The sequence below is a fragment of the Mauremys reevesii genome, linkage group 12 (assembly GCF_016161935.1).
Source record: "Mauremys reevesii isolate NIE-2019 linkage group 12, ASM1616193v1, whole genome shotgun sequence".
Lineage (NCBI taxonomy): Eukaryota > Metazoa > Chordata > Testudines > Geoemydidae > Mauremys > Mauremys reevesii.
In genome coordinates this window covers 30,540,473-30,567,254 of record NC_052634.1, presented here as the reverse complement: position 1 = coordinate 30,567,254, position 26,782 = coordinate 30,540,473, and the positions used below count along the sequence as shown (strand labels likewise).

General features: G+C 49.3%; 1 protein-coding gene and 4 non-coding genes across 5 annotated transcripts in view; 3 read left to right on the top strand and 2 right to left on the bottom strand.

Annotated features, from left to right (window-relative positions):
* The window catches only part of LOC120375640 (zinc finger protein 850-like), a gene marked incomplete at its 3' end in the record, with an annotated part of 811,498 nt that overhangs the window by 218,017 nt on the left and 566,699 nt on the right, over nt 1-26,782 (bottom strand). Inside the window, exon 4 of the mRNA XM_039496417.1 lies at nt 19,958-20,964. Coding sequence (XP_039352351.1) covers nt 19,958-20,964 — 1,007 coding nt within the window. The remainder of the gene's footprint in view (nt 1-19,957; nt 20,965-26,782) is intronic.
* On the top strand, nt 6,719-6,792 carry TRNAT-UGU. The gene has a single exon. It is a non-coding gene; the product is annotated as a tRNA-Thr (tRNA).
* On the top strand, nt 8,349-8,420 carry TRNAA-UGC. The gene has a single exon. It is a non-coding gene; the product is annotated as a tRNA-Ala (tRNA).
* Nucleotides 9,637-9,709, top strand: TRNAK-UUU. The gene has a single exon. It is a non-coding gene; the product is annotated as a tRNA-Lys (tRNA).
* On the bottom strand, nt 12,945-13,016 carry TRNAG-UCC. Its single transcript has one exon. It is a non-coding gene; the product is annotated as a tRNA-Gly (tRNA).

Sequence of the window (26,782 nt, the reverse complement as noted above, 5' to 3'; positions counted from 1 at the left end):
TCTTCTGTTTTTCCTGCAATTAGCAAGGAAATTTGTAAAAGGAAGTGGTATTATTATTATTAAGCACTAATCTGTCCCCACGGGGGGGGGGGGGGGGGGGGGGAAATTGTTTGTTTTTTTTTTAAGACACACTACAAGGAAGCTGGTGCCAGCAAAAGACAAACCCAGAAAACCATGAATCTATGTTTTGTGTTGTTTGTCTGTGGTGTTTGTCTTGTTGTTAGCATTGTTGTGTTTCAATGAACAGAAAACCTCATGACATGGATGGGGATGGCTTCAAAAGGCTGACCTGGGGGAAGATGTGTGTGGACATTCAAAATGCTCGACTAGGAGGCCAGCACCTGTGTAATAGCTACCGTGGTATCTGGAAGTGAATCGGCAGCTGAGGTGGGCCCCACAAGCCCTATGGGAATAATGAGAAGGGGATTTGCTCGCTGGGAATCAATGGAGGGGTGTGTAAAATGGTGTAAATCCAGAGAAGATGTTTGAATGTGCCCCTCCCTGATGACCATGGAGGAGCACACCCAATGGCCCATGGCAAGGGGTGGACAATTGGGTGTACTGTGTATGAGGTGTTTTGCTGGAAATGTACATATTACTGGGGGCACAATTACACCAGCCCCTAACCAAATTCCACACTACACACTGCTCTCTGGGCTTTGGCGCACAGATGGATCTGTGACTCTTACTGCTGTGAATAATCAAACCAGCGCATACAGCCTGATTCCACACCATGTGGTTAAGTTGGTTTGGACAGTAACTCATTTCTCTGTGGACATTCAATGGACTTATGATATGGACAAAAGCACGAAAACCTGCAGTGGCAGTGTATTGCAACTGCCAGCAACTGGACATGTTAAGGGCTTGACCCCGTCGAAGGAGGAGAGGAGGTGTTTCGGTGGTGGCCGGGATGTTGGACCATGCTGCAGTGCTCAGGTCTCTCGGTGTAGCTGTGGATTATTACAGCGGCTGGTGTATTGCTAAGTATACTTGTGTGACGTTGCCTACGGAAATAACCTAGAAGTAATGGAGTAAGCCCCTCCCCCCTGTACTAGACAACCTGGACCCAACCTTCTCGGGCCCACTATAGTGGGAAGTCTGGAACACTAATTGGAACAGGTGTGGCAGCCCCGTACGAGAGAAGGTGCAGGGCACTGTACTATGCACGGGGCAGTGGGACAAATGGAATATCAGCACCTTCCACCTTGATGCCTGGCCCGATCAGGAAATGTGTCACCACGTGTCCTATGTTTTGCTAAGGAGGAGAATGGGAACAGGGACACAGGCAAGGCTCTGTGGTGTCAGGGCTGGGATGGGGACACCGAGGAAGGAAACTGGAATCGTTGCTTGCTACAAGTTTAATCCAATAAACATCTAATTGTTTGCACCTTGGGACTTTGGGTATTGCTGCTCCGTGTGTACGCAAGAAGGACCCGGTAATGGGAGGGTGAAGGGATAAACCCTCTAACACTAACTAACATCTAACACACATTTGAACCTCTTCTTTTCACACCGTTGCTCATTCTCAGGTTCTGCTTTGTCTCCAGACAGATCCCTTCTCTTTCAGAACAGCCTTCCTCTTTCTGTCTGTTTCACTCACTGAGGTGTGGGAGTAAACACTCCCCTTCCCTCTAGTCTCAGACAAACACTAGTATTAACTGTTTGCTACTGAGGGGTTTAGAAAGCATTTGTCAAGATGCCATTTCTGAGGGATTTTTCCCAAGATCCAGTATTTTGTATTCAGACATCTCCCAGCTTCCTTGGTGAAAATAAGGCCAAGATTTCCTTGCAGTATATAGGAAAAGGCAGTTTTTCAACCCAGATAGGACTTGAAGCCACAATCTCTGACTTAGAAAGCCATTGCCTTGTCCATTAGCCCACTGGGGCTCTGTGAAAGAATGGAAATTCTACCTCCTAAATGCATATTTCTCATAAGTTGGAAGCCTCTGTCTTACCCCCCATGAGGGATCCGGTGGATGTGGGTGTTCTCCACGCTACTTGGGGTGTCTGGTGCCCCTGTCCCTCCTGGTTAATGGAGTGTGTGGGTGTCCCCCCGCCCGTTAAGGATCCGTGTTGTGTGGATGCCCCCGTTCTTCTCATTAAGAATGGTGCAATGGAGCATATGGGTGTGTCCCCCACCCCATGAACTAGCTCCCGTGTGTGGTTCCCCTGCCCCCATCCAGGCTCTGTGGTGTGTGGGTGTCGCTGTTCCTCTTTTCAAGATCCGTGTGGCGGGGGGCATCCCTCCCCCACAAGTCAGAATCCCCAGCATGTGGGTGCTCCCATCCCCCCTCCAGGCTCTGCGGGGGGTGTCTGTATAAAAAGAGACCATGTCTCACTGTCTTGCCCAGGCTACGCTGCAGGGTCTATTCACAGGCACAATCCCACTACTGATCAGCACAGGAGTTTTGACCTGCTCTGTTTCTGACCTGGGCCAATTCACCTCTTCTTAGGCAACCTGGGAACCCCAAGCTTCCCCGGGATCACCATATTGATGCTGAACTTAGTGCGGACACCTGATCGGCACAACCCCCTGCAGCCCAGAACTCCTGAGCTCAAGTGATCCACCAGCCTCGGCCTCAGCCTCCCCAGGCACTGGGATCACAGGCACCAGCCACGGAGCCCGGTTCGCTTTGCAGTTTGGCAGCTGGAGCTTTAAACTCTGCTTGTGAGCTCTGTGCCTTGGCCAGACGGGGACAGCCTGGAACTGGGAAATGCGCCTGCTCCCCCCGCCCCCGTCTCATGTCGAGCTGCAGGCGCCGCTGTCCTGCCAGGTAAGATCCCGGCTGTTTCGGTGCCCCCTTTCCCCGCCCAGCTGTCCGGGTACCTCTGCCCCCCATACAGAATCCTGGGTGTGTGGGTGTCCGTCCCTCTGCAGAGGATCCCGGAGTGTGGATGCCCTTGTCCCCCCCCACAAGATCCTGGGTGTGTGGGTGCCACTCTCCCCCCCAGCAGATCTCTGGTGGGTGGGTCCCCAGGGTGTGAGTGCTCCCATCCCCCGATACAGGCTGGGGGGGGGGGGTATAACTGGCTCTCCCTGTCCTGCCCAGGCGGTGCTACAGCAGCTGTTCACAGGGGCAGCAACCCCACTGTCACCCTGCAGCTTTACCCTGCTCCAGGGGTGACCTGCTTCACCCTCCTCTGGGAGCCCAGGGACCCCGAATTGCCCAGAATCACCTGATTGATGCCGAGCTTAGCACAGACACCGGCTCAGCATGGCAGGGAGCTGCCCTGAGCCCTGACAATCAGCTTCCCTCAGCCTCCTGCTGCACAGCGAGGGTCCCTCGCGAGAGGCTTCGTGCCCAGTTTGTTCTGGAGCGTCCCAGGCTCCAGCTGTAAACTCTGCTGGTCAGTTCTAGTCTTTGGCCACATGGGGGCAGCACTAATGGTCCCATCTAAACGCTGTTTGCGTTCGACCCTTTGGATCGCAGATTGTAACCCGCGGGCACATCTCTGAGCGCAGCCAAATCCCTCCCCAAACTGAACATTGAAGCAGCAGCTCCCATTGGAAAGATCAGGATTTTTGCCTTTAAAAACAAGGCAAATGTCTCCAGCGAGAGACTGAAGAAGCTCAATTGATTTCATTGACTCCATGAATGTTCCTCTGTGTCCCCCTAGGAGTCATGCCCCACATTTTGGGAACCACTGAACCCTACTCGCTAAGCAGGGGCTAGTGATGCCAAAGCCCAGGGAAAGGGAGAACAAGTGCAGGGCCCCCAGCACTGGAGCCATGTGAAGGGGCTGCAGGAGAGGGGCAATGGCTGGTGGCCCAGGGAGTTAAGGGCAAAGGGGGCACAGGATGGGGCAGGAGTTAGGGGTGAAGGAGGTGCAAGGGCTGGGAGTGCAGGAGCTAGCGGTAAAGGGGGAGGGGGGATCGTCCAGGGGCAGTGGGGAAGTGCCAAAGTACAAGCTTTGCCCAGGGCACCATTTTCCCTAATGCTGGTCTGAGCAAACAATTGGAAATGACCCTTCAGTGAGACCAGAACCATAGTGTAGAAAAGCCCCTTTGTTAAGTGGTGGTGGCTGGGGGCTTAGGGAGATGGGTTAAAAAGCAACAGGCATTTGTCTGTGGAGGTTTGTTTCTTGCCTGCTAGGCCAGGCTGGTGCGTGGTGTCTCCATGGCTGTACTTTCAGTGTCTGATATGCCACAGGGAGCCAAGTCTAGACATATTCAGAGGCTCTATGCCAGGGTTTCTCAAACTTCCTTTCACTGCAACCCCTTTTTGCAAAAAAAACCAAAAAAACTTACTACCTGACCCTAGAAAGACACGCCAAGCCCCTCTACACTGAGCACAGGCAGAGGAGGCAAAGCCTGAGCCCTGCCCCAGTTAGGGGAGGGCAAAACCAGAGCTTGAGGGATTCAGCCCCAGGCACCAACAAGTCTAATGTCAGCCCTGGCGACCCCATTAAAACAGGGTTATGACCCACTTTGGGGTCCTGACACAGTTTGAGAACCACTGCTCTATGCTGAGGGGAGAGAGTTTTCCTGGGGGTGTAGTTAATCCACTTCCCAAGAGGTGGCAGCTATGTCAGTGGGAGAAGCTATATCGGTGGGTGCGCAAGCTGTGGTGTTTGCCACATGTAAGAAGTTTAATCAAACCCCATTTGTAAACCACCTGTGGTCTGGGAATGGCAAAGGACCTCAATGAAGCAGGGTCTGTCCTTCAAAGTGCTGGACATCATGATTCCATAGCTCTGTTGTCATGGGGATATTGCTCAGTGTTAGAGTGCTTGACTGCAGTTCACGTAGTCCTCAGTTCAAACCCGCGTGTTCTCTTATAACCCTCTTTCTTTTTTTTAAAAAAAGGAAAACATTTTCATTTCCATTCTCCATTATGTTCAGGGGCTCCTCTATACAGGAGTGCTTGATATCAATGGAAACACTCAACATTTCACTGTCCAAATGCATAAAAACCTAGCAAAGCTGTCCATCAGCTGAAATCAGTTCCAATCCTCTAAGTGTCTAGTTTATGTTTTCATCAATTATACAAAGGTATCACACGAATGTACATTTGCAGATCCTTCTTCTCCAGGGCTATGTTGTGCAGAAGAACAAGAGCCACATCCAGTTGCAGTTCAGGAGTCTGATGACAAATGTTCTGAGGGCTGGAGAAAAATGCCTTCTAGTGAGCTATTGAATGAGCTCAACCTGTTTAGCTTATCAAAAGAAGATTCAAAGGTGACTTCATTGAAGCATTGAAGGGCCTTAATGGAGACAAAAGATTGGGTATGAAAGGGCTTTTTAATCGAGGAGAGAAAGGCACAACAAGACCCAGTGGCTGGAAGGTGAAAAGAGACAAATTCATATTAGAAAGAAGACACAAATATTCAACAGCGAGGATGATTCACCACAGGAACAAGCTACCAAGGAAAGTGGTGGATTCACAATCTCTTGATGTCATTTAATGAAGACTAGGTGCCTTTCTGGAATGTGTTTGCCTCAAAAGTAGCTATTGTGTCATACAGGAGGCCTGTGATATGCAGGAGGTCAGATTAGATGCTCTAATGGTCTCTTCTGGCCATCAAGTCGAATAATTTCTGAAAAACTGAGTGTAGCATTGGGAGCAGCGTCTGATGTTTTCCTGTCTAGCCGGCTTGCTGCCTAGAACGAACGCTCCTTGAGTGGGGTGATCCACAGGGAGTAGCTCAAACCTGCAAAGTGCCTGGCCAGGGGCAGGACATTAGCCCAGCAAGGGAGGGTGTGGCAGTGACATCACAAAGGCCTTTTACAGGACCTCAGACTATTGGTCAAAGGTGCAGGGGAGGTGGTGACCTCACAGAGAGATGCTGACATCAGCCAGACAGGACAGGGGCGAGGGGCCAGGGAAACCTCAGAGACCCCTGTGGCTTTGCTTCAGCAAGTCTTCTTCTCCAGGTCTCTCTTTGAGGACTGAGAGAGTATTCGGGTTCATGTACGTGAGCGCCAGGAGGAACCTCTTTTGAGTTTTCTCCTTCCCTTTTAGTGATTTTACTAGAAAACAGAAGTCCCTGTTTAGAAGGTAAGAGCCTCCTCAAGGGAAGGGGTGTCATGGGTGTGTCACAGTTCGGATGCCAGTGGCCCCCCTACAGGAAGTTCCCACCACCCGGCTCTCTGTTCGCAGGGCGGGAGAGAGCAGCATCCACGGCAGTGATTTGCTCCTGGCTGCCGGAGCAGAGCAGCAGGCTCAGCTGTCAGAACTTCCCAGAGCGATGAAAGGGGAGGGGCCCATGGCTCTGTAGCAGGAATGCAGGGCAGGCGAGTTCACGGCGGGCCTTGTGGGATACTGGGAAGGCCAGTTATGGTGATATAATGAAGAGCAGCATTTACTGTGTTACTTTAAGTTTGCTGCAAAAAGCTCTAGCCCTCTCCTCGAAGTCGTTTTATTTTGTCACCAAAACAGGGCAGTATTGTCGCCAGACGTGGCATTGCAGTGTGTGCACCAGCCACAAGCTACCGACCAAGGGAGCATTGTGTGTTTTTCACACACCTGAGCAAGATAATTCTGATGAAACAACTTTGTAGTGCAGACCTGGCCAAAGATTGACACACACACACACACACACACACACACACACACACACACACACACACACACACACACACACACACACACACACACACACACACACGGAAAACCTCACCTGCTCCTCTGCTTTGCAGAATCCAAACACAAGCAAAGCTTGTCAGGCGATGGTAGGGAGTCAGGTGTGGGCAGACACTGTATTTTAATTACCCACAGGCACCATGGCTTAGCTGGCTAAAGCATCTGTTTTGTAAACAGGAGATCCTGGGTTCAACTCCCAGTGGTGCCTTGTTGACTGGTTGTTGGGGCACCTGCTATTGGCTACTGTCAGAAAACAAGGTTCAGAGCTAGATGGGCCTTTGGTCCAGCCCAGTGTGGTTTTTCTTATGGTTTAAATAACACTCACAGGCACTGATAACAGAGTTACTGAACGTTTGGGAGTTAGGAGCGGGTAGGTCAGTGGTCCAGTCCCCACACAGATGACCCGTCTCCCTCTGGGACAGGGGCAGGTCTGAGCTCTCACCCAAATGCTCATTGTGGCTGCCAGAATCTGTGGGCAGCTCGTTTAGTTTACGCCAAAGGTTGAGTCCTGCTTTGTGCACCATGTGTGAGAATGAAAATCCTAAACCGCCCTTTGAAATAACGAATGCAGCAGGACGTGTTATTGTCCCTGCCCCAGAGCAGACAGACCAATGGAGAAATGCCATTGAGTCCAAGGTAATACTCCCCTGCCATTTTACCTTTTTTGCTTGCTAAACTCCTTCTTATCTGCCTGGCCCAGGCTGTCCTCTGCCTCAGCTGCTGCTCCCGGCCTGCTCTAGAGTCAAACACGCAGGGCCCCCAGGGGAACAGAGGCTGGGACAGGGCCGCAGCCTGGGCTGGGCTGGGAAGATGCTGGGAGTTCTCGTTCCCTGAGAACTGGCCTGGCTCCCTTCTCAACAGCAAACAAATCAATTCCACGTCCCCTCCCCAGAGAAACCAGCCTGGAGCCAAGGGCAGCAGGGGACGATTCCCTGCTGTTCCCACCGAGGCAGGAGAGAAGCCAGGGTGTTTCTAGCAGAGCTTATGGAACTGAGGTGGGGAAACCAGCCTTTACTAACAGGCAGTTCCAGTTTAAGCTCAGTGTTTTACAATTTTTACAACATTAAATAACCCTTCAATCGTACTGTCACCATCCATAAAATTGCTTCAGCCTTATATGTTCCCAGGTGCACAACTAAACATCTCTTCAAATCCAAGGGAGTGGAGCTCAGTCAGTGTTCAGAGTCATCCCACATAGAAGAACCATGTTGTGGTACATACTGGCCCCATCATGTTGCCATGGCCTTTACCTCCTCTCTGTTAAAAGTTTTAGTATTTTGCACAGAAACTTTCTTCCCTCAGGAGAGACCTGGGAACCAGGGCTGCCAGCCAGACAAACACCCTTAAGAGTAGGCGTAACCTGTCAAAAAATGATCTCCTCTCTTCAGTTCAGTGACACCCTGAAATGTTACTTATCCCGGCAGAACCAGAGGATTGAAAGCAGCTACATCAAACCCCTGTGTAGCTAACAGGAATGAACACACACTCCCTTGTATCTGAAGTGATGTTTAGTTTTACCCTTTGTTAACTGCAAGACTAAAGGGAAAGGCAGTGGTGGTGCCAGATATTAAGAGTGAAACACGAAACAATCATCATAGTTATGCCCATAGTGACTGCAAAATCTTTCTATATACTTCTTATTATCATCAGTGTATTATTTTGGCCTCAGAGCAGGGAATGTGTCCCTCATGCTGCTTTTAGGTCACTAGGTGCTTTGGAAACAGGAGGGCTCTGAGTGTAACCTATAGCACACATGGCCCATATGGGGATGTAGCTCAGTGGTAGAGCATATGCTTTGCATGTATGAGGCCCTGGGTTCAATCCCCAGCATCTCCAATTCTTTTCACCCTGCTGCTTTGCTCATCCCCAGAGGGGATGGGGCCCACCAGTCTCCCTGCAGGAATTTTAATCCTGCTCAGTGAGGGGCAAGTGCCAATTGCATGGAAGGTCAGGGGGGGTTTCTGCTCCTAAGTCACCTCGGTACATTTAAGATTCCCACCAGCTGTGCTGCTTGGGACAATGGTAGATGAGAAGGGCGAATCCTCCAGCACTGGAGGGAAAGGTCCCGTCTGCAAAGACTAGACTTATTTCTTGTCTGGACCCAATCTTTTCACCTGCTATAGCCCTTGTTCCAGCTCAGGTGGTAGCTGGGGATGTCTCATGACTGCAGTCATGTTTGTTCAGTTCCACCCCCTTATACAGCTTTGGTACAAGGCAGGAATCTTTTGTTTCTCACCTGGGGAAGAGCCCCAGGTTTAAGATGGAATCCTGTACCAGGTGACATGGTCACATGTCCTGTGAGACCCCCAGGCCTTCATTCTTCCTGGCCTGACTCACAGATGGTGCAGGACAGAGCCAACTACAGTCTATTGTCCTGGTTAATGGGAGCCATCAAGAGTCCAAACCATTGTTAATGTCCCACACTTTGCATCATTACAACAGGACCTCAGAGTTATAGTTCATATTTCTAGTTTCAGATCCAAGAATGATCGGTTCATACAAATAGGATGAACACACACAGTAGATTATAAGCTGTGTAATGATACCTCACAAGAGACCTTTTGCATGAAGCATTGTCCAGTCACTTTATATTCACACTCATTAGCATATTTTCATAAAATCCTATGGAGTGCAACGTCACAGCAGGGAAAGGGTTTTACTGCGGCACCTGGGAGCAGTTGAGTTTCATGTTCAGGCTGTGGTATGAGTTCCTCCAGGTTTCTCGTAAGCACACAGGGCCCTTAGCGGGTGCTCTTGATACAGGAATTGCCCAGACATGATAAAGTGATGGGAACTGCATTTTCCTTTTTTATTTCTGTATTTCCAATGACATTTCTGTTTGTGATTTCGTTTTGCTTTGTATAACTGTGTTTTCTCCTGGATTTGATATTTAACGAAAAAAAGAATAAGGCCTCAAGGCACCAGATGGAGGAGCAGGCTGGGGCTAGGACTGCTAAGAGAACAAGAGTAGCAGGTTTTCTGTATTGTTTCCTGCCCTCATTTTTCTTGACTAGTTTCTCTTCTGCATGAAATTTGCCTCTTTAAAATGTGAGCCTGGCTGGCTCAGTTGGCAGAGCATCAGACTTTTAATCTGAGGATCCAGGGTTCAAGTCCCTAGTCAGGCAAAGAAACACTTTCCCCCCTGTGACATCCCCAAGGATTTTTAGAAGGACTCTCCTTCACTTTAGTTTTTCCTTTTCAGGACATGGCCTTTCCTAGGAAGGGCCCTTTACTGCCTGGGACTGAAGGTGCTACTGCCTCACCTGTCCACTGGCCTCACAGTCTGGAGGAAGAAAGGCCTCTGGGCCTGCAGCAAAGTGCTGGGTGCTGACTTTCTGAGCAAATGCAGGGCTGGCCAGAGAGGCATCTTCCCACTGAGTCCTCCCTGCCAGAAAAAATTGTCCCCACAGACAGGGGTGGCTCCAGGCCCCAGCACATCAAGCGCGTGCTTGGGACAGCAAGCCACAGGGGGCGCTCTACCGGTCGCCGCGAGGGCGGCAGGCAGGCTGCCTTCGGCGGCATGCCTGCAAAGGGTCCGCTGGTCCTGCGACTTCGGCGGACCTCCCGCAGGCAAGCCGCCGAAGGCAACCTGCCTGCCGTGCTTGGGGCAGCAAAATGCCTAGAGCCGCCCCTGCCCACAGAGTCCTCCCTGCTGGAAGTCTACAGTAATCAACAGGTGCTCTGCTGGTCCCATGGTGTAAGGGCCAGCACTCAGGACTTTGAATCCTGCACTCTGAGTTGAAGTCTCAGTGGAATCTGAGAACAATTCCTGTGCCACAAATCCTGCTGGGCCTTCCAAGGCTCTGTCTTGCTTTCTCAAAGGCCATGAAAGCCACTACAAAAGGTTTTTTTTCTCCTGCTGATAATAGCTCACCTTAACTGATCACTCTCGTTATAGTGTGTATGGCAACAACCAATTTTGCATCTTCTCTCTCTCTCTGTGTGTGTGTGTGTGAGTGTGTATGTGTATGTATGTATGTATATAGATAGATAGATAATCTATATCTTCCGGCTGTATTTTCCGCTGCATGCATCCAATGAAGTTGGTTTTAGCCCAGGAAAGCTTATGCTCAAATAAATTTGTTAGTTTCTAAGGTGCCACAAGTACTCCTTGTTCTTTTTGCAGATAAATGAATGGAGGTTAAGTCCATGAATGGCTATTAGCCAGGATGGGTAAGGAATGGTGTCCCTAACCTCTGTTTGTTAGAGGGTGGAGATGGATGTCAGGAGAGAAATCACTTGCTCATTACCTGTTAGGTTCAGTCCCTCTGGGGCAGCTGGCATTGGCCACTGTTGGCAGATAGGATGCGGGGTTGGATGGACCTTTGGTCTGACCCAATATGGCCATTCTTATGGTCTTATGAAGGGAGGAGCAAGGTACTGGGACAGAGTTTCTGTAGTGTAGTGGTTATCACGTTTACCTAACATGCAACAGGTCCCTGGTTCAAAACCAGGCAGAAACATGCTGGCTTAATATTCCCAGCTCCTACTGGCCTATTCCCTGCGGTTGTAGGAGCAGCAGTGATTTCTATGCTCAAAAGGTCTATTATACTTCCCCTGCTCCCACTTTTGTCTCCTCTCCCTCTCTGAATGCCTGTGAAGTGGCTTTCCCCCTCCCGCTCCCTCCTGGAATGCTGGTGGGATGAATGGGCTGGTTGAAGAGCAGAAGAGCTCCCAGGTAGACAAGGTGTCTGGGACGCTAATTAGGCAGCGATCACACATCCAGAGCATGGACACTGCCCAAGGTGGAGTGTGACCAACCAGATGCAGCCAAGTCATCTCTAGTCGCAGGCCATGAGGTGCAGGCCCTTAAAAGGGGAAGGGGCCCTGTGCTCAGGAGAGCACTCACAAGCTTGTACCTCCAGTGAATGCCCGTTGCCCGGACCGCCTGGCCAGTGGTTCTCTGCGTTGCATTTCATTGTGCCTCAGGAAGACTTACCTTCATCACACCGTCCATAGCTGCGCTGTGGGAAACTTACCTTGCAGAATCCTGACATCTCCAGTGCCGTGCCTGTCCTGGGAGCGTGACTGTGTCACCCTGCCCCCCTTCGTTTGAGCTTAGCTATCAATATAATAAACGTGCTGCTTTCTGCCAAACTCTGGTGGGTCATTAGTGCTCCCTACGCTGACTAGCTGGCCCAATTTCGGGTAACACCTGCGATAACCCCAACCCCTGCATGGCAGAGGGTGGTGAAATGAGCTGAGAAAAAGCCTTAGCATCAGCAGGGGAAAGCTAGAGGATCTGGGCCAGGCACCTTTTGAAGCCTTGTGGCTTGGTCTCCTCTGCCCTTGGAGATTGGCCTATGGCGGCCGGCTCTTCTGTGTGACTTGCCAAAGGAGGAAGTGAGGCGGGTATGGGGCAAAAGAGGAAAGTCGAGCTGAGGAAGGCAGGGCAGAAGCTAAGTGCCTCAGTGCGGCTAAGTGGGGTTAGTAGAGCACCACCAGTCGTTCTGCAAAGCCTGGGGAGGTGCGGTTGGCTGCTGGGAGGTAGAATCCTGTGCCTGCGTCTTGGCTTCCCAGGGATGGCTACTTGCAGCCCAGGAGAAGAAGGATGGTTCTGGGTGAAAGGAAGACAAGCAAAGCTCTGGGAGGAAATTTGGGTGCACGGTGCTGGCTCTGCGCTGGGGGAGGGGGTTGGGGTGCAGGAGGGGTGGCGCTTACCCCGGGCAGTGCAGTTCCCAAAGTGACCGGTAAACACAACCCTCTGGCAGCAGCTCCTAGGTGGGCGAGGCCAGGGGATCTCCGTGTGCCACTGCTGCAGGCGCTGCTCCCAGAGCGCCAATTGGCTGCAGTACCTGGCCACTGGGAGCTGCAGAGTTGGTACTTGGGGCAGGGGCAGTGCATGGAGACACTCCCCCGCCCCAGGGGATGCTGGGACATGCCGGCCATTTCTGGGAGTGGCACGGAGGGACGGAGGCAGAGTGGGCAGGGAGCCACCTCAGTGCTGCTGGCACATCTCTGCACACCCATTGGGGGAGGGGAGCAGAGGGCCTCCATGTGCTGCCTGGGGTAGGGGCAGTGCACAGAGCTGCCTCCCGTCCCGGGTCTACTAAAGGAGGAGACGGGGGGTCTTTTGGCCTGCAAGGTGCAGCAGGTCGGTCTAGATGATCACATTGTTCCCTTCTGACCTTAAAGGCTCTGAGACTAAAAGGGAGAGGGAAGTAAAGGAAAAAAAATAAAAAATAAACCAAACATTGTAATACCAGGATAACTCCAACAGCTCATTGTACAGTCCCGCCCCTTTCTTCCTTCATTGTGTGTTGAATGACCTGTAGGACATTGATTCTCTCATTCCCTTGATAAACTGATACAATGTGACTGAAATTAAACCAATTCCCAGCAGAGAAAACATCACATCCCTGTATGGGCTGGGAATTGAACCCAGGTCAACTGCTTGGAAGGCAGCTATGCTCACCACTATACCACCAATGCAGCTGGCAAAAGTGCCCCTTATGCTTGCCCAATGAGGCTAGACCAGAATTGAGGCATTTTACAGCCTGTTAAAATGTACTGGAGTCTCAACACTAAAAAGAAACTACCTCTATTTTCACTTGGGTTTGAACCATCAGCCTCTCAATTAGGTCACCCAAGTGGTTACTCACACACCCAGGTAACTACCCTACTTCCCAAGCTTGTCTATGAAGCACCTACAGGGGCACACCTGGCTAGTGAGGGAGGCGCACTGCTGGGGTTATGAGTTCAGGCCTCACCCAGAACATCGGTTGTTCATTAGCCAGGGAGCTTCCCCCACTCACTTTGTCTAATTCACATGGAAAGTGCCATACGAGGGTGATGACAGTAAATTCTAAACTCTGAAATGTGGAGGTGGCCCAGAGATTGGGATAAGGGGGTTGAAGAGAAAAAGCTCTAAGGATATAAAACCAGACAGGCTCCAGGGGCAGGTACAGTACAACACCTCAACAGGGAGCCATTCGGGGGAGGGGGTTTCACTTCCTCTGTTCAATGTCCTGAGAGGTATTTTAAGATGAAGATAACACCATGGCTCCCAGTTGACTGGCACGTCCTGGGTTAAAGAAAGGAAGGGACTTGGGTTAATAGTCGGAAGATTTGTGTTACCGTCACTGTCTGACCCCCCTTCAGTTCAGAGGTTTGTACGTTGCTGGGTGGAACGCACAGACTCCTGGAGAGCAGGGGCAGCTGTTTCCATGGCAGAGAGCCTGGCACTTAGGAGACTTTCTACACTTGCTGTTTTCAAGCAATTCAATAAAATAACAGTGGAGCTGAAATGTCCAGTCAAAAATTTCAAACCCCCCCCCCCCCAGTGCAAAAATGCTATTTTAGGATCTAAACAGGAGGCTTCCGGCGCTATGGCACCTGACCAGAGAGCTCAGTGGGGGGTGTAAGAGCTGCTGACTCTGAGGGTCCTGGGCTAAATCCACTTGCAGGGGGAAGTGTTTTGATTTATTTGATGGATAATGAGCACCAGCTACCAGGGGAGAAGCCCTGCCAACCTGCTGCCACTCCAGCTGCTGCCCCGGCGGGGGGAGCCCCAGGGGGCCTGCTGCTGCTCCGGCCACCCCAGGAGTGCTGCTGCCGGGGGCCACCGAGCTGTGGCTGCTCCTGCTGCCCGCGGAACCACAGGAGGGAGATGATTTTTTGACAGTGACGGATGCCTCATCGTAAAGGCTTTTGTCTGCCCCCTTCTAGTGACTGCTTGGTACAGGAATGCAGCCCTCACTCCTGGGTCTCTCCTGGGGAAATAATGTTTCTGTGCAAAACACCAAAGCTTTTGACAGAAAGGAAGAAAAGGAAATGGCCACACGATGGGACTAGGACATAAGGAATGAAACACAAGATGCTTCTCCCATGTGCATTGACTTGGAACCTTGTTGTTTGCGGTGTTGTTGTATCCATGTTGGTCCCAAGACATGAGACATAAGGGGGAGGGGGGGTCACATAATATCTTTTCAAGGACCAAGGAAGGGAGTATTATTTACTCCTTCTCATAACACAAGAACTAGGAGGGGTCACCAAATGAAATGAATAAACTGCAGGTTTGAAATGAACACACTTCCCTCAAGCTGCTGGCAATGCTTCTACTAACGCAACCCAATCTGCTGTTAGCCTTCTTGGCAACAAGGGGACTGTTCACTCATATCCAGTTTCTCATCCACTGTAATCCCCAGCTCCTTTTCTGAAGAACTCCCGCTTAGCCAGTCGGTCCCCAGGCTGTAGCAGTGCATTGGATTCTTCCTTCCTAAGTGCAGGACTCTGCACTTCTCCTTGTTGAACCTCCTCAGGTTTCTTTTGGCCCAATCCTCCAATTTGTCTAGGTCACTCTGGACCCAAACCCTGTCCTCCAGCGCTTGGATTCTTTACATGCTTTCACAGAGTGAAGAGCACATGTTCCATGATTTCATATGACAGAGTTTTATGCTATAGGGAGCTTTCCCTGTGTGAATTTGACAGGTGAATCAACATAGAGACATATTATGACCCTTCTCAGGGAGCTGAGGGCTGCGAGTTTCCTTGTTGCCACCTTCCACTAGGAAGAGGGAGTTTTGCATTTGGCAGCTGGATGTTAGTCACCAAACTCACCCAGCCCGTCAGGCACTCAAGGACCCTCCTCTGAGCTACAGCAGCCACCCTAACCCCTGAGTTCCTTCAATGTGTCCCCCTCTGGGGTCCAGCCCGGATCACCAGATACTCAGAGAAATCCCAGATTTTCTCTGCCCAAAGCAATGGTATATCCCAGGTTACTAGTTTTACTGTGGACCACTGCTACTTTATCTCACACCGCACTTGAGTATAGTTATCAAACAAGCAGAAATTTATTTAACAACCGATAGAGATTTAAACAAACAAATGTGAGTGATGGAAACCAACTGTTACCAACTAAACAAAATCAGAAAATGCAACCTATACTTTTTAATAGTTAGCTTTCCTATCTAAGTAGAGTCTCACCTCACACTTCAGTCAATTTCACTGATTGCTAGTCCCTAGGCGCCTCGGCCCTGCCTTTCATGAAGCGCCACTGGTCATTAGGAATCTCCTTGGTGAATGGACCCAGAGTGTTTTTCTCCACCCTGTTATGAACTGACTCAGTCTTTTGTCTTTATTCACAGAAAGGACGATCTCCTCATTCTCATATTGTCCTTGTCACTTCCACAGGGTTTTGATGTCTATAATTTGTCTTTGATGGTTTTCCATTGGCTTTTCTGGGTTGGTGCAGAGGCTGACAATGGAGCAATACATCACATAACTGGCTAGCAAGGGAGAGGTGCCAATTCCCTCCCACTGGAATGGGCCGTCCCCACCAAGACCTATGATTGGGGTGACTCACTTTCACAACAATACCATATGGGCATAATTTTCCATGTACTTACATTACCCCTTAACTATGACTGGGACACACCTCTCGCAGTGAGTAGGAGTATCAATAATTTACAAGCTTTCAGTAGAGATCTCACTGCTATGCTTCCTGGATAACTATCATAAAAGCAGTGGGGTGTGGGGAGTTTGTCAGGTCTGACACAGGAGTTGCTTGTGAAGAACAGTGACCCCTTTGCCAATTGGCACCAATGAGCTTTTGTCACAGATGCACTGAGCTATACAGTCACCCCCTGATAGAACAGAAAGGCCAGCACAAAAAACAGAGAGAGGAACAATAAGATACTAAAATGACAATGGCTGGAACTCTCCATTTCTCTCAGTCTTTGCATTCATGGGCACTAAGAGCTGTAGCTACAGTTGAGGAACCAGGTGAGCAGACAGCTGGCTCAGCCCTCCATACGAGTAACTTTCTCACATATAGGGAGATGGGTCAAAATTGGAATTGATGTTAAGGCTGTGTCTACACTTCAAACACTGGAAATATTCTTCTGACAACCCAACACTGCCTACACTAGGGCTCAGGTCACATTAACTACTTCTCTCGGTGGAGAGGACTTTTCACACCCCTGAGAGATGTGGCTATGCCAACAAAGCTTTTCTACATCGACCAGCCTTTAGATGGCTTATTGACCTGAAAGACAATAGATTTCAGTCTTTTTCTTTATATTGATGGTTGATGAGTGCAGCTGTCCTACCTGCTGGACACATCCTGTGACAGATGTCAGGCCTTTCCTTTGCAAATTAGAGAAGTGGGGAAGACAGTGACGCTTACAGTCTAAGTGGGTAAAACTTATACAACTTGTCACCTCGAGTAGCTTTCCTTTGAATAGAAATTGACTTAGAAACTAAACAAAATAAATTCTATTTGAAAACAAAATACTAAAATCTATACTGGGCCAATATTCTCTTATACACACTTTCTCACACACATTCTCCCACCCCAACCTTTGGAGTGAGGTTTTCTACCAGAACTCTTTATACTACAGGGGGTAAATTAAATCAAATTAACTATTCAAGATTAGCCACCATTTCCTGTACGACTATCAAAACAAAACAAAAAAAACAACTTTCAGTTTTCCAAAATACTTCAGATTATCACACATTTAGTCTCTTCTTCTTTAACCAATAACGTCACCAATAATCTCATTTTAATAGATAAGAATTTGTGATCTTTGAATATGTTTTTATCATATATGTTAGTTTTCTTCTAATGCCCATTGCCAACAACTGAACCTTGGCTCAAGATGTGGTTTGTCCCAACCACTTCTGTGAGTTCAGATATCTCAGGATCTTCTACATTATGTGTTGGTGGAAGGGGTCTCCTATGTGGGAATCTTTGCATCATGAGGAAAAATACCTCTCGTGTCACACTTTTAATCTTTCAAAGTGAGAGAAGTTAGACAAGTGATGTAAATGCATAAAACACAAGAGAGAACTGTCTGGTCTACACTAAAGACATTTATCGGTTAACTATATTACTCCGATGTGTGAAAAATCCACACCACTGAGCAATGTAGTTACACAGCCCTAACCCCCTGTGTAGATAGCGATACATCAGCAGCAGAACTTCTCCTGCCAAAAGAGCCACTGCCGCTTGCGAGGGTTGGACTAATCAAGTCCGATGAGAGAAATCTCTCCCATTGGCTGAAAGCATCTCTAATAGCAGCGCTACAGCAGCGCAGCTACATTGGTGCAGCTGCACCAACATCAGCTTTATTGTGTAGCCACAGCATCAGACACAAAACCATAGAATCAGAACTCAACATGCGAGTATCCAGAAGTCTGAAATTGGAGCCTGATACATTCATTGCCTCATTGGTTACCATCATTTCTACAGCCTTGAAGTCCTTGTTACCCAATCAGGCAGCCAGTTTGGGATCCACGGGAAGGAATGTCCTTTGAAGCTCTCTCTTTGGATCCAAATGGTGAAGGATGATTGTTCTCAATGTAACCTGGCATCCTTTGGAACTGTAATCAGTGACACTGAACTAGGAAATGGAGTTGTACAAACAATTTTCCTTGGGTCACTGGTCACCATAGCTTCCTTTACTGGGGTGGAAACCAAGAACTGGATGTGGACTCTTTCAGCCCCAGCTCTTTCCAAATCCTTGGTCTTGGTTAGGGTAAATTTACACTTCTCCAAAGTAGAATCCTTTACAAAACCACTCCAAATCTCAGCAGTGTTAGTGAGGCTTACCAAAACATGGAGGCTTACCAAAACATGCCCAGCTTTTCTTTAATTTGGTGGCACAGTTCCAGGCAAGGGACTGGATACAGGGCTGGATCACAATCTTCATTAGTGACCAGAGTTGGAGTTTCTATTCAAAAATAGCTATTTTTCTGCAGCTATAAGATTTCCAAAACTGATTTGATTCGATATACATTTTAGCACCTACAAAGGATAAATTCAACAAAACTCCACTTCTATTTCCTCAACATCTGCATCATGAAGGGCAGCATCTCCGACACAATAAGATTAGCTAGGAAAGAACTTCTGTAGGGCCTGGGTTACAAAGGCTTTGGAACCAAATACATGGGCATTGTGCCTACTTCAAAAATCACTTAGCATGGAATTTTCTCCCCAGAACATCTGGGACAATATTGACTTCAACAATTGAACTACACTGTGATCATATGCACTTCCTTCAGTTAGTTGGGGTTCTGCTGTTGTTCACCATTTCTGAGTAGAGATTTTAAATCACTGCTGTTTCTTTGTTAGCCTGTCCAGTAAATTGGAGAGTTCTCTAATGCTGACAGAACTACACCTCAACCTTCTCCATGACATCATGCAGGGATGGGGAAAAAGCAAAGCTGAAGTGAGAAATGATGACTTTAGCAAATAGTCATTTGTCTTAAATTCTCCAATAAATCTGAGCTACATCCTATCAAACTGAACTACTATCCAACTGAGTGACCAAACAGCCTTCAGGAAAGATAGAAACCCACATCACAGAGAGCTAGAATACACGGCAATGGAAGTGTGAAGTGAAATTCCAGAGCAGGTTATATCTGATTATTCAGAATCAGGACAAGAGATTCTCCCATCACATTCTCCTCTGATCCATTCAAACATACTTCACTCAGCACTGTCTCAATAGCCAGTTATGTTATTTACAAAATTTTTAGTATCCGAGCATTGCCATAATGGGGGACAAAACCACTCACCTTGCCAGAAGTGGCTTTACCAATAGATGGAACCTGCGATTTAAACTCCCAATGAGCACACTGTGTTTGGGATCCATTTGAATTCCCCTTCCAGGTCTTTGACACTTTCATCTCCAGTCAGAGTGACTCTGATATAAGATTAAAGAAGTCAAAGCATCATCTCCAAGCACAGACAGCTGAGAACTGTTCCTCACAGGACACTTTGAGAAGTGGATGGATAGAATGGGATGATGATAACCTCTGCATGGCTCAGACAAAAGGTAACAGTTCTGCAGTGATGGGGAGACGCAGAGATTCCCTCCTTCCCCATCTCCTTCCAGTGTCACAGAGGCTGAAATTACACTTTTTTTTCCTGCCCCTGCTCCTCTTCATTTAACTATAATTTGAAAAATTCCCATTATATCTGCTCTTCAGCACAACCCAGAGCAACGTGAGAACAAGTGGCAATGATACAATCAGTATCACTAGTGACTAACAATAATTTTGAAATAGGAGGAATAGTATAAAAGTGATGCTCTCTGGTTCCTGATAGGAAGGACACACTCGAATTACTCATGGGATAATGGAGTTGATAGAAAGGACAAATGGGTCCACCTCAAAAAAGGACAAACTTTAAAAAGGCAAAGATGGGCCACTCATCTGGTCAAACTGAGGGAGAACCATGCTGCAAACAGTTCAAACAGCTTTAAAAGTTACTATGTGGGAATAAGGAAAATTATTAAAGAAAAAAAAGTATTGATAGCCCTAGAGGTGTTTATGTTGTAGATCTCCCCTGCAGATTCTCTGATGACTAACATGGGCTAAGTGCCCACAGAAGGTTTTCCCGCACTCACGGCATTTATAGGGTCTCCCACCGTGTGGATTTTCTGATGTTTAGAAAGGCCTGAGCTGCTAGTGAAGTTTTTCCCACACACACTGCATTCATAGGGCCTCTTCCCTGTGTGGTTTCTCTGATGTTGAGAAAGGGCTGAGCTGTCAGTGAAGCATTTTCTACACTCACTGCATTCATAGGGCCTCTCCCCTGTGTAGATTCTCTGATGTTGATAAAGGCCTGAGCTGCTAGTGAAGCATTTTCCACACACACTGCATTCATAGGGCCTCTCTCCAGTGTGGATTCTCCGATGCCTAATAAGGACTGAGCTGCGCCTGAATTTTTCCCCACACTCACTGCATTCATAGGGCCTCTCCCCTGTGTGAATTCTCTGATGTTCGGAAAGGTTTGAGCTGCTAGTGAAGTTTTTCCCACACTCACAGCATTCATAGGGCCTCTCCCCTGTGTGGATTCTCTGATGTTTAGTAAGGCCTGAGCTGCTAGTGACACTTTTCCCACACTCACTGCATTCATAGGGCCTCTCCCCTGTGTGGATTCTCTGATGTTGATAAAGGCCTGAGCTGCTAGCGAAGCATTTTCCACATCCACTGCATTCATAGGGCCTCTCCCCTGTGTGGATTCTCTGATGGGTAAGAAGGTTTGAGCTGCGATTGAAGGTTTTCCCACACTCACTGCATTCATAGGGCCTCTCCCCTGTGTGGATTCTCTGATGTTTAGAAAGGCCTGAACTGCTAGTGAAGCTTTTCCCACACACACTGCATTCATAGGGCCTCTCCCCTGTGTGGATTCTCTGATGTTGATAAAGGCCTGAGCTGCTAGTGAAGCATTTTCCACACGCACTGCATTCATAGGGCCTCTCTCCTGTGTGGATTCTGTGATGCCTAATAAGGACTGAGCTGCGCCTGAATTTTTCCCCACACTCACTGCATTCATAGGGCCTCTCCCCTGTGTGAATTCTCTGATGTTCGGAAAGGGCTGAGCTGTTAGTGAAGCTTTTCCCACACTCACAGCATTCATAGGGCCTCTCCCCTGTGTGGATTCTCTGATGTTTAGAAAGGCCTGATCTGCTAGTGACACTTTTCCCACACTCACTGCATTCATAGGGCCTCTGCCCTGTGTGGATTCTTTGATGCCCAATAAGGTGCGAACTGCGATTGAAGGTTTTCCCGCACTCAATGCATTCATAGGGCCTCTTCCCTGTGTGGATTCTGTGATGCTTTATAAGGATGGAGTAATCACATATGTTTTCCCCAAACTCAGTGCATGTATTTTTTCTCTTTCCGCTGAGGATTTCCTGCTGGGTTGTGGTTTCCTTGAGGTCCTTCTGAGTTTCCTGACAGGAAATACATTTACCCACTTTCTCCCTGGCTGCTTTCCTGCTCTCTTTCTGGTCTGTGCTGAATATCATGAGATTTTTCCTGCTTATGACTCCAGGACACATTCCTTTTCGATCTTTGTGATAATGCTCTGTGTTTAGCCACTTGCTCAACATTTTCCTGCTGAGAATTCTGCTCCTCTTTCTCACATACCATTGCGTCACCTGCTGTGATAGAGACAGAAACCTCAAACAGGGATGGAAAGGGGAAGGTCAAACCAATACAAGTACTGGAGAGAGGTCAAATAAAAATCAGGAACTGAACTCCCCCAAGTTCTTCCCCCAAACAGGAGAGAGGAGGGGATCAATTCAGCCTTCACATCCCATCCAAATTCACGGGGGAAGGGAGGAAGCTACTGTCTGTTGTCTGCTAGGGTCTACAGGAAGCCATGAGCTATATTTACTGTAAGGATACGACCCCTGCTAGGGACAATAATGAACTGAGAGACCTTCCAAGGGCATTGTAGGGCATCCCAGATGATTCCTTCAGGCACTTACAGATTCTGAGTTGCTTTAATGTTTCCTCACCTGTGCAGGGAGCTCTCAGGATCTCTCTTTCCTCTGAACCCTGGAGGTCTGGGACCCATGGCTCTGCCCGTTGTTCCAGCTGGGAGATCACATCAGGCTGGGAAACTGGAAACCCTGCTCAGATGAAAGAAAACAAAGGAGTTCAGTTGATTTCATAAGACTGTCATAAAAAAAAAACCACTATTAATTTAACTTCAGTGCTTAGTGTGACGGGTGTGCCTGGGGCAGTCCACACTGAAAATGCCAAGGTCAGGGCAGGCTGAAAAAGGGAGAGCAGATGCTCCCAAAACTGGTGGTTAACACTGAAGTTAAACTCACTGACCAGTCACAAACTGTGCTTCTGATCCCCCACGCTGGTTATTGAGAAGCTGAAAAAAGAAATTACACAGCCCCTTTTATTGCATTCCAGTTCTCCAACTCCCAATCAGCACCTAGGTCCCGTACAGTGAGAGGTTATTTAAAAACTCTGCTCATAGACAAAATGTTTTTCTGACCTCAAAGGGTCAGCCACATTACAAGATCACTATAGGTTTGGATCTTACCCAAAGACCACACTGCCAGCCAATCCTTTAGCATGGAAAGACAAGACAGGACACGAAAAACTTGTTAAATGGAATAGCTGTGAGATGCATTCCAAAATCTATATATCAGGTTATTAGCAGTATTGTTGAGCTGCTGGCTTGAAAGTCCGTCTGGAACACATCCACAGTTTGGATGGGTCATTCAGTCCTTTGTTCAAGGCTTCAGTTTGTAGAGAAGTTGCTCCAGAGGTAGGAAGAGGGATTGAAGACAAAATGGAGATGATGCAGCTGCCCTTTATATTCCCTTTGCCATGTGGCTTGTACTTCCTGTGTCCCAAACACAAGCTTCACAGCACATGGCATGGAACAGCCTCGGAGGTCTCAGCACACAGACATACCCCTGTATGTCTTGCTGACTCAATAGGTTTATGCCCTTGATCAGGGATGGGCAAACTACGGCCCACGGGCCACATCCAGCCCACAGGACCATCCTGCCCGGTCCCTGAGCTCCCGGCTGGGGAGGCTAGCCCCTCCCCCACAGCCACACCACCGTGCGGGCAGTGCTCCTGCAGGGCGGGGCTGTGCGCTCCTGCGGGGCAGTGTGTCTGGCTCTGTGTGGTGCACGTGGCTGCCAGACACGCTGCTCTGAGCGGCATGGTAAGGAGGTGGGGGCGTTGGATAAGGAGCAGGGAGTCCCGGGGGGCAGTCAGGGGACAGTTGGATGGGGCGGAGGTTCTGTGGGGACGGGGGTTGGATAGGTGTGAGAGTCCCAGGGGTCTGTCAGTGGGCAGGGGGGTGGATAGAGGTCAGGGCAGTCAGGGGACAGGTAGCAGCGGGGTTGGGTAGGGGGTGGGGTCCTGGGAGGGCAGTTGGGGGGGTCTCTGGAGGGGGCGCTTACGGGACAAGGAGCAGGGGTTGGATTGCTCGGGATTCTAAGGGGGCAGACAGGGGGCGGTAAGTTTGCCCACCCCTGCCCTTGATCCTTTCCATGGTCTCACTGTACAGCTGATGGGCCATCAAACAGCCTAGGCAGCGCTGATGCCAATATGTCTCACCCAGAAACACTGCACAAGTCTGGAAATACAGATCTACTCTACAAATCTATAACTCACAATACAAAGGTGATACAAACATAGAAACAAAATCATCATACTTGGAAAAGCATAACATTTTCACTGACACCTTACCTGGCATATCTAGCACGAGTCATTTCAATGTTATCAAATTGGTATTGATAATAAAAAAAATAATATAAAATGTCTCAATTCCATACACTGTCACACTTGGTAAAGCAGTGAATTCCCAGGACCAGCTCCCCCGGTCCTTGAAGATGCTGAACACTGTGCTTATGACGTATTGAAATACCCACATATCTGCTGGGAACACACACAGACAGACACTGTGTCAGTCTGTACCCCATGTTCACTCTTCTAGAAAATTATGATCAATTTTGTACACAGAATGGCATTTTGAAAACACATAATCTACTGAATATTATCCTGCTAAAATGTGTAGCAACACTGTATGTAAAGTTTTGAGATTTTACTGTATGATATTACTGAAAAAGTTACAATGCTCGGGAAGATCAGTTCCTCGGAGACAGCGAGGCAAACAGCTGGTCAAACAGGTGTGAAGACATTTACATTCCATCACAGGGACACTTCAAGCTCATATCTCCAACAGACAGCCTGGCACCATGACTCAGCTGAGAACTGAAGTTGTTTCTAGTACAAAGGACTGAATTATAAAAAGAGGTGAGGAAAATACTTGAGACTTTCTCTCTCCCTTCCCTCTGCTCATGACAACTTCTGAAGAACTGAACATGGGCGGCAGGGGCGGGTTAGGGGGAGTCCTGGCTGAAAGGAAAACCAGCCTGTCTCAGCACGTGATGAGAGAACATTTGCTTTCCATCCATTTCAGCTTGTTAACTTAGATCAGGGGTTGGCAAACTTTTTGGCCAGAGGGCCACATCGGGGTTGCAAAATTGTACGGAGGGCCGGGTAGGAATGGCTGTGCCTCCCCTAACAGCCTGGTCCCGCCCCCATTTGACCCCACCCACTTCCCGCCCCCTGACTGCCCCTCTCAGAACTGCCGACCCATCCAACCCCCAGCTCCCTTCCCTGACCTCCCCCTCCAGAGACCCCACGCCACTAACCACACCCTCCAGAACCCTCCTGGGATCCCACCCCCTATCTAAGCCCCCCGAGCCTTGTCCCCTAATCGCCTCCCACCTTGCCTCCCCCAGAACCCCACTCAACCCCTCCTGCTCCCTGTCCCCTGACTGCCCCAACCCATATTCACACCCCCACCCCCTGACAGGCCCCGGGACACCCAACCTTATCCAACCCCTGTTCCCCATCCCCTGACCACCCGCTCCCTGTCCCGACTGCCCCCAGGACTCTTGGCCCTTATCCAACCCCTGGCCCCCTTACCACAGCCACACGGCTCGGAGCTAGACACAAGGTCCCTCAGGAGCACGCAGACCAGCCCCCTTACCATGCCACTCAGAGCAGTAGGAGCTCGCAGCCCCACCGCTGCAGCATTGCCCAGGAGCGGTGGGCCAGAGCGCTGGCGGCGCGGCATGTTGAGGCTGCAGTGGGACAGCGGGGGCGAGGGGACAGCAGGGGAGGGGAGGGGAGGGGGGAGCCTCCTCGGCTGGGAGCTCAAGGGCCGGGCAGGCTGGGCCCGCGGGCCAGGTGTGGCCTGCGGGCCGTAGTTTACCCACCCCTGACTTACACATTAGTTTGTAAAAAGAACAGGAGTACTTGTGGCACCTTAGAGACTAACAAATATATTTGTGTTTTATCTTGCATTTCTTTTGTAAACAATTCTGACTTTTATGACTAGTTACCTGTAGTCACTTAAAATCTTTTTTTTTTTGGTAATTAACAATCTTGTTTTATTGTTTTATCCAACTAGTGTGTTTGGATTAAAGTGTGTTGGAAACTGCATTTGGGATGTAGCGGGGTGGACCCCCGCTCCTGCTCTGAAGAGTTAAAAACAGCCCTGGGAGGGGGCTGTGGCTGGAGAAAGCAGCTTTTAGGCTGGGCTGATTGGGGGAAGTGGCTACAGCTGGGGCCACGCCCCAAACAGACTCAGCTGGCCTATAAAGGCAGAGAAGCCAGGGGCAGATAGAGTCTCTCTCTGTTTGTAGAGGGAGATGGGCCTGGCTGCAGGGAGCTGGACACAGGGTACCTGAGTGGAGCAGGGCTGGGGAAAGGCAGAGGAGCTGGGGAGCTCCAGCCTGGAAAGCCCCAGGCTGAGGCCTAGCAGAAGGCAATAGGTACTGGGGGGTTGCAGAGGGCAGCCCAGGGGTAGGCAAAGGCAGCAGGTCCAAACCCTCCTTGCCAGTGATGAGTGGCTGATACTGCAGCCTGCCCCAGGGTGTGGGGCTAGACGATGACTGGCCTTATACTGAGCCAAGGTGGGAATAGAGGGTGGGAGTTCCCTGGGGAGGGGAGACCCTAAGACTGAGGGGTTACTGCCAGAGGGCAGCACCTCAGGTAAAAGGGGCACCAGGTACAGGGAGGGACACGGGGGGCCAGAGGACAGGCGGATCACTGGCCTGCAGAGGGTGCGCTGGAGCTGGAGTGAGCTAATTCCCAGAAGTCACCAGCAGGGGGTGCCGCAGGGATGAGTCCACTCATCTACATGGGATAACAAGGCTGGTGCATGTGATTTTCCACAGATGAAATGACTGACTTCATATGAGCTTGCCTTGTTCAGTAGTGTGCTGGGCAGGGAAAGATGCACATTTCTGGGGGAAGTCTGGGAACAGAGACTTTTCTGGGGTTTTCCTGTGCTGCACTGTAACTCCTGAGTCGCTGACTAGCAGCACTAAATACTGTGTAGCTGGGAGTGAGTTACATGCTGGAGACTGTGTGATAACTGCCCAGGAGCGGCTGCTCTCACAGTAAAACAGTGTAAAAGTCACCCCAGCTTGGGAAAGTCACCCCAGGGGACACAGCTGTTCAACACTCCAGATTGCACTGTGGTTAATGTCACAGACACTCAATTTCAAAGAAGCTCCCAAAACACAGAAAAAGTAAATCCATGTCCCAGAAATCCAAGACTCCAGAGAGAGGGCAAGTCTCCCTGCCACTGCTTCTTGCTGATGGAGAGGTCCAGAGACAAAGAGAGAGTCCTGGGGAAGCTGGGAACAGTAACCATGGGCTGGTGGGGTTCAGTGGAGAAAGGGAACAGGAAGGGCAGGGATATGACTGAATGCAGGATCTCAGCAGAACTAGATGTCAGGATAGCACATAGTGCAGCGCATTGGAAAACATAATCCCAACTAGACATATAAAATGATGAGGTCTACATTAGCTGTTTCCACTCAAGAGAGAGATCTTGGAGTCATGGATAGTTCTCTGAAAACATCCACTCAATGTGCAGCAGCAGCAGTCAAAAAGCGAACGGAATG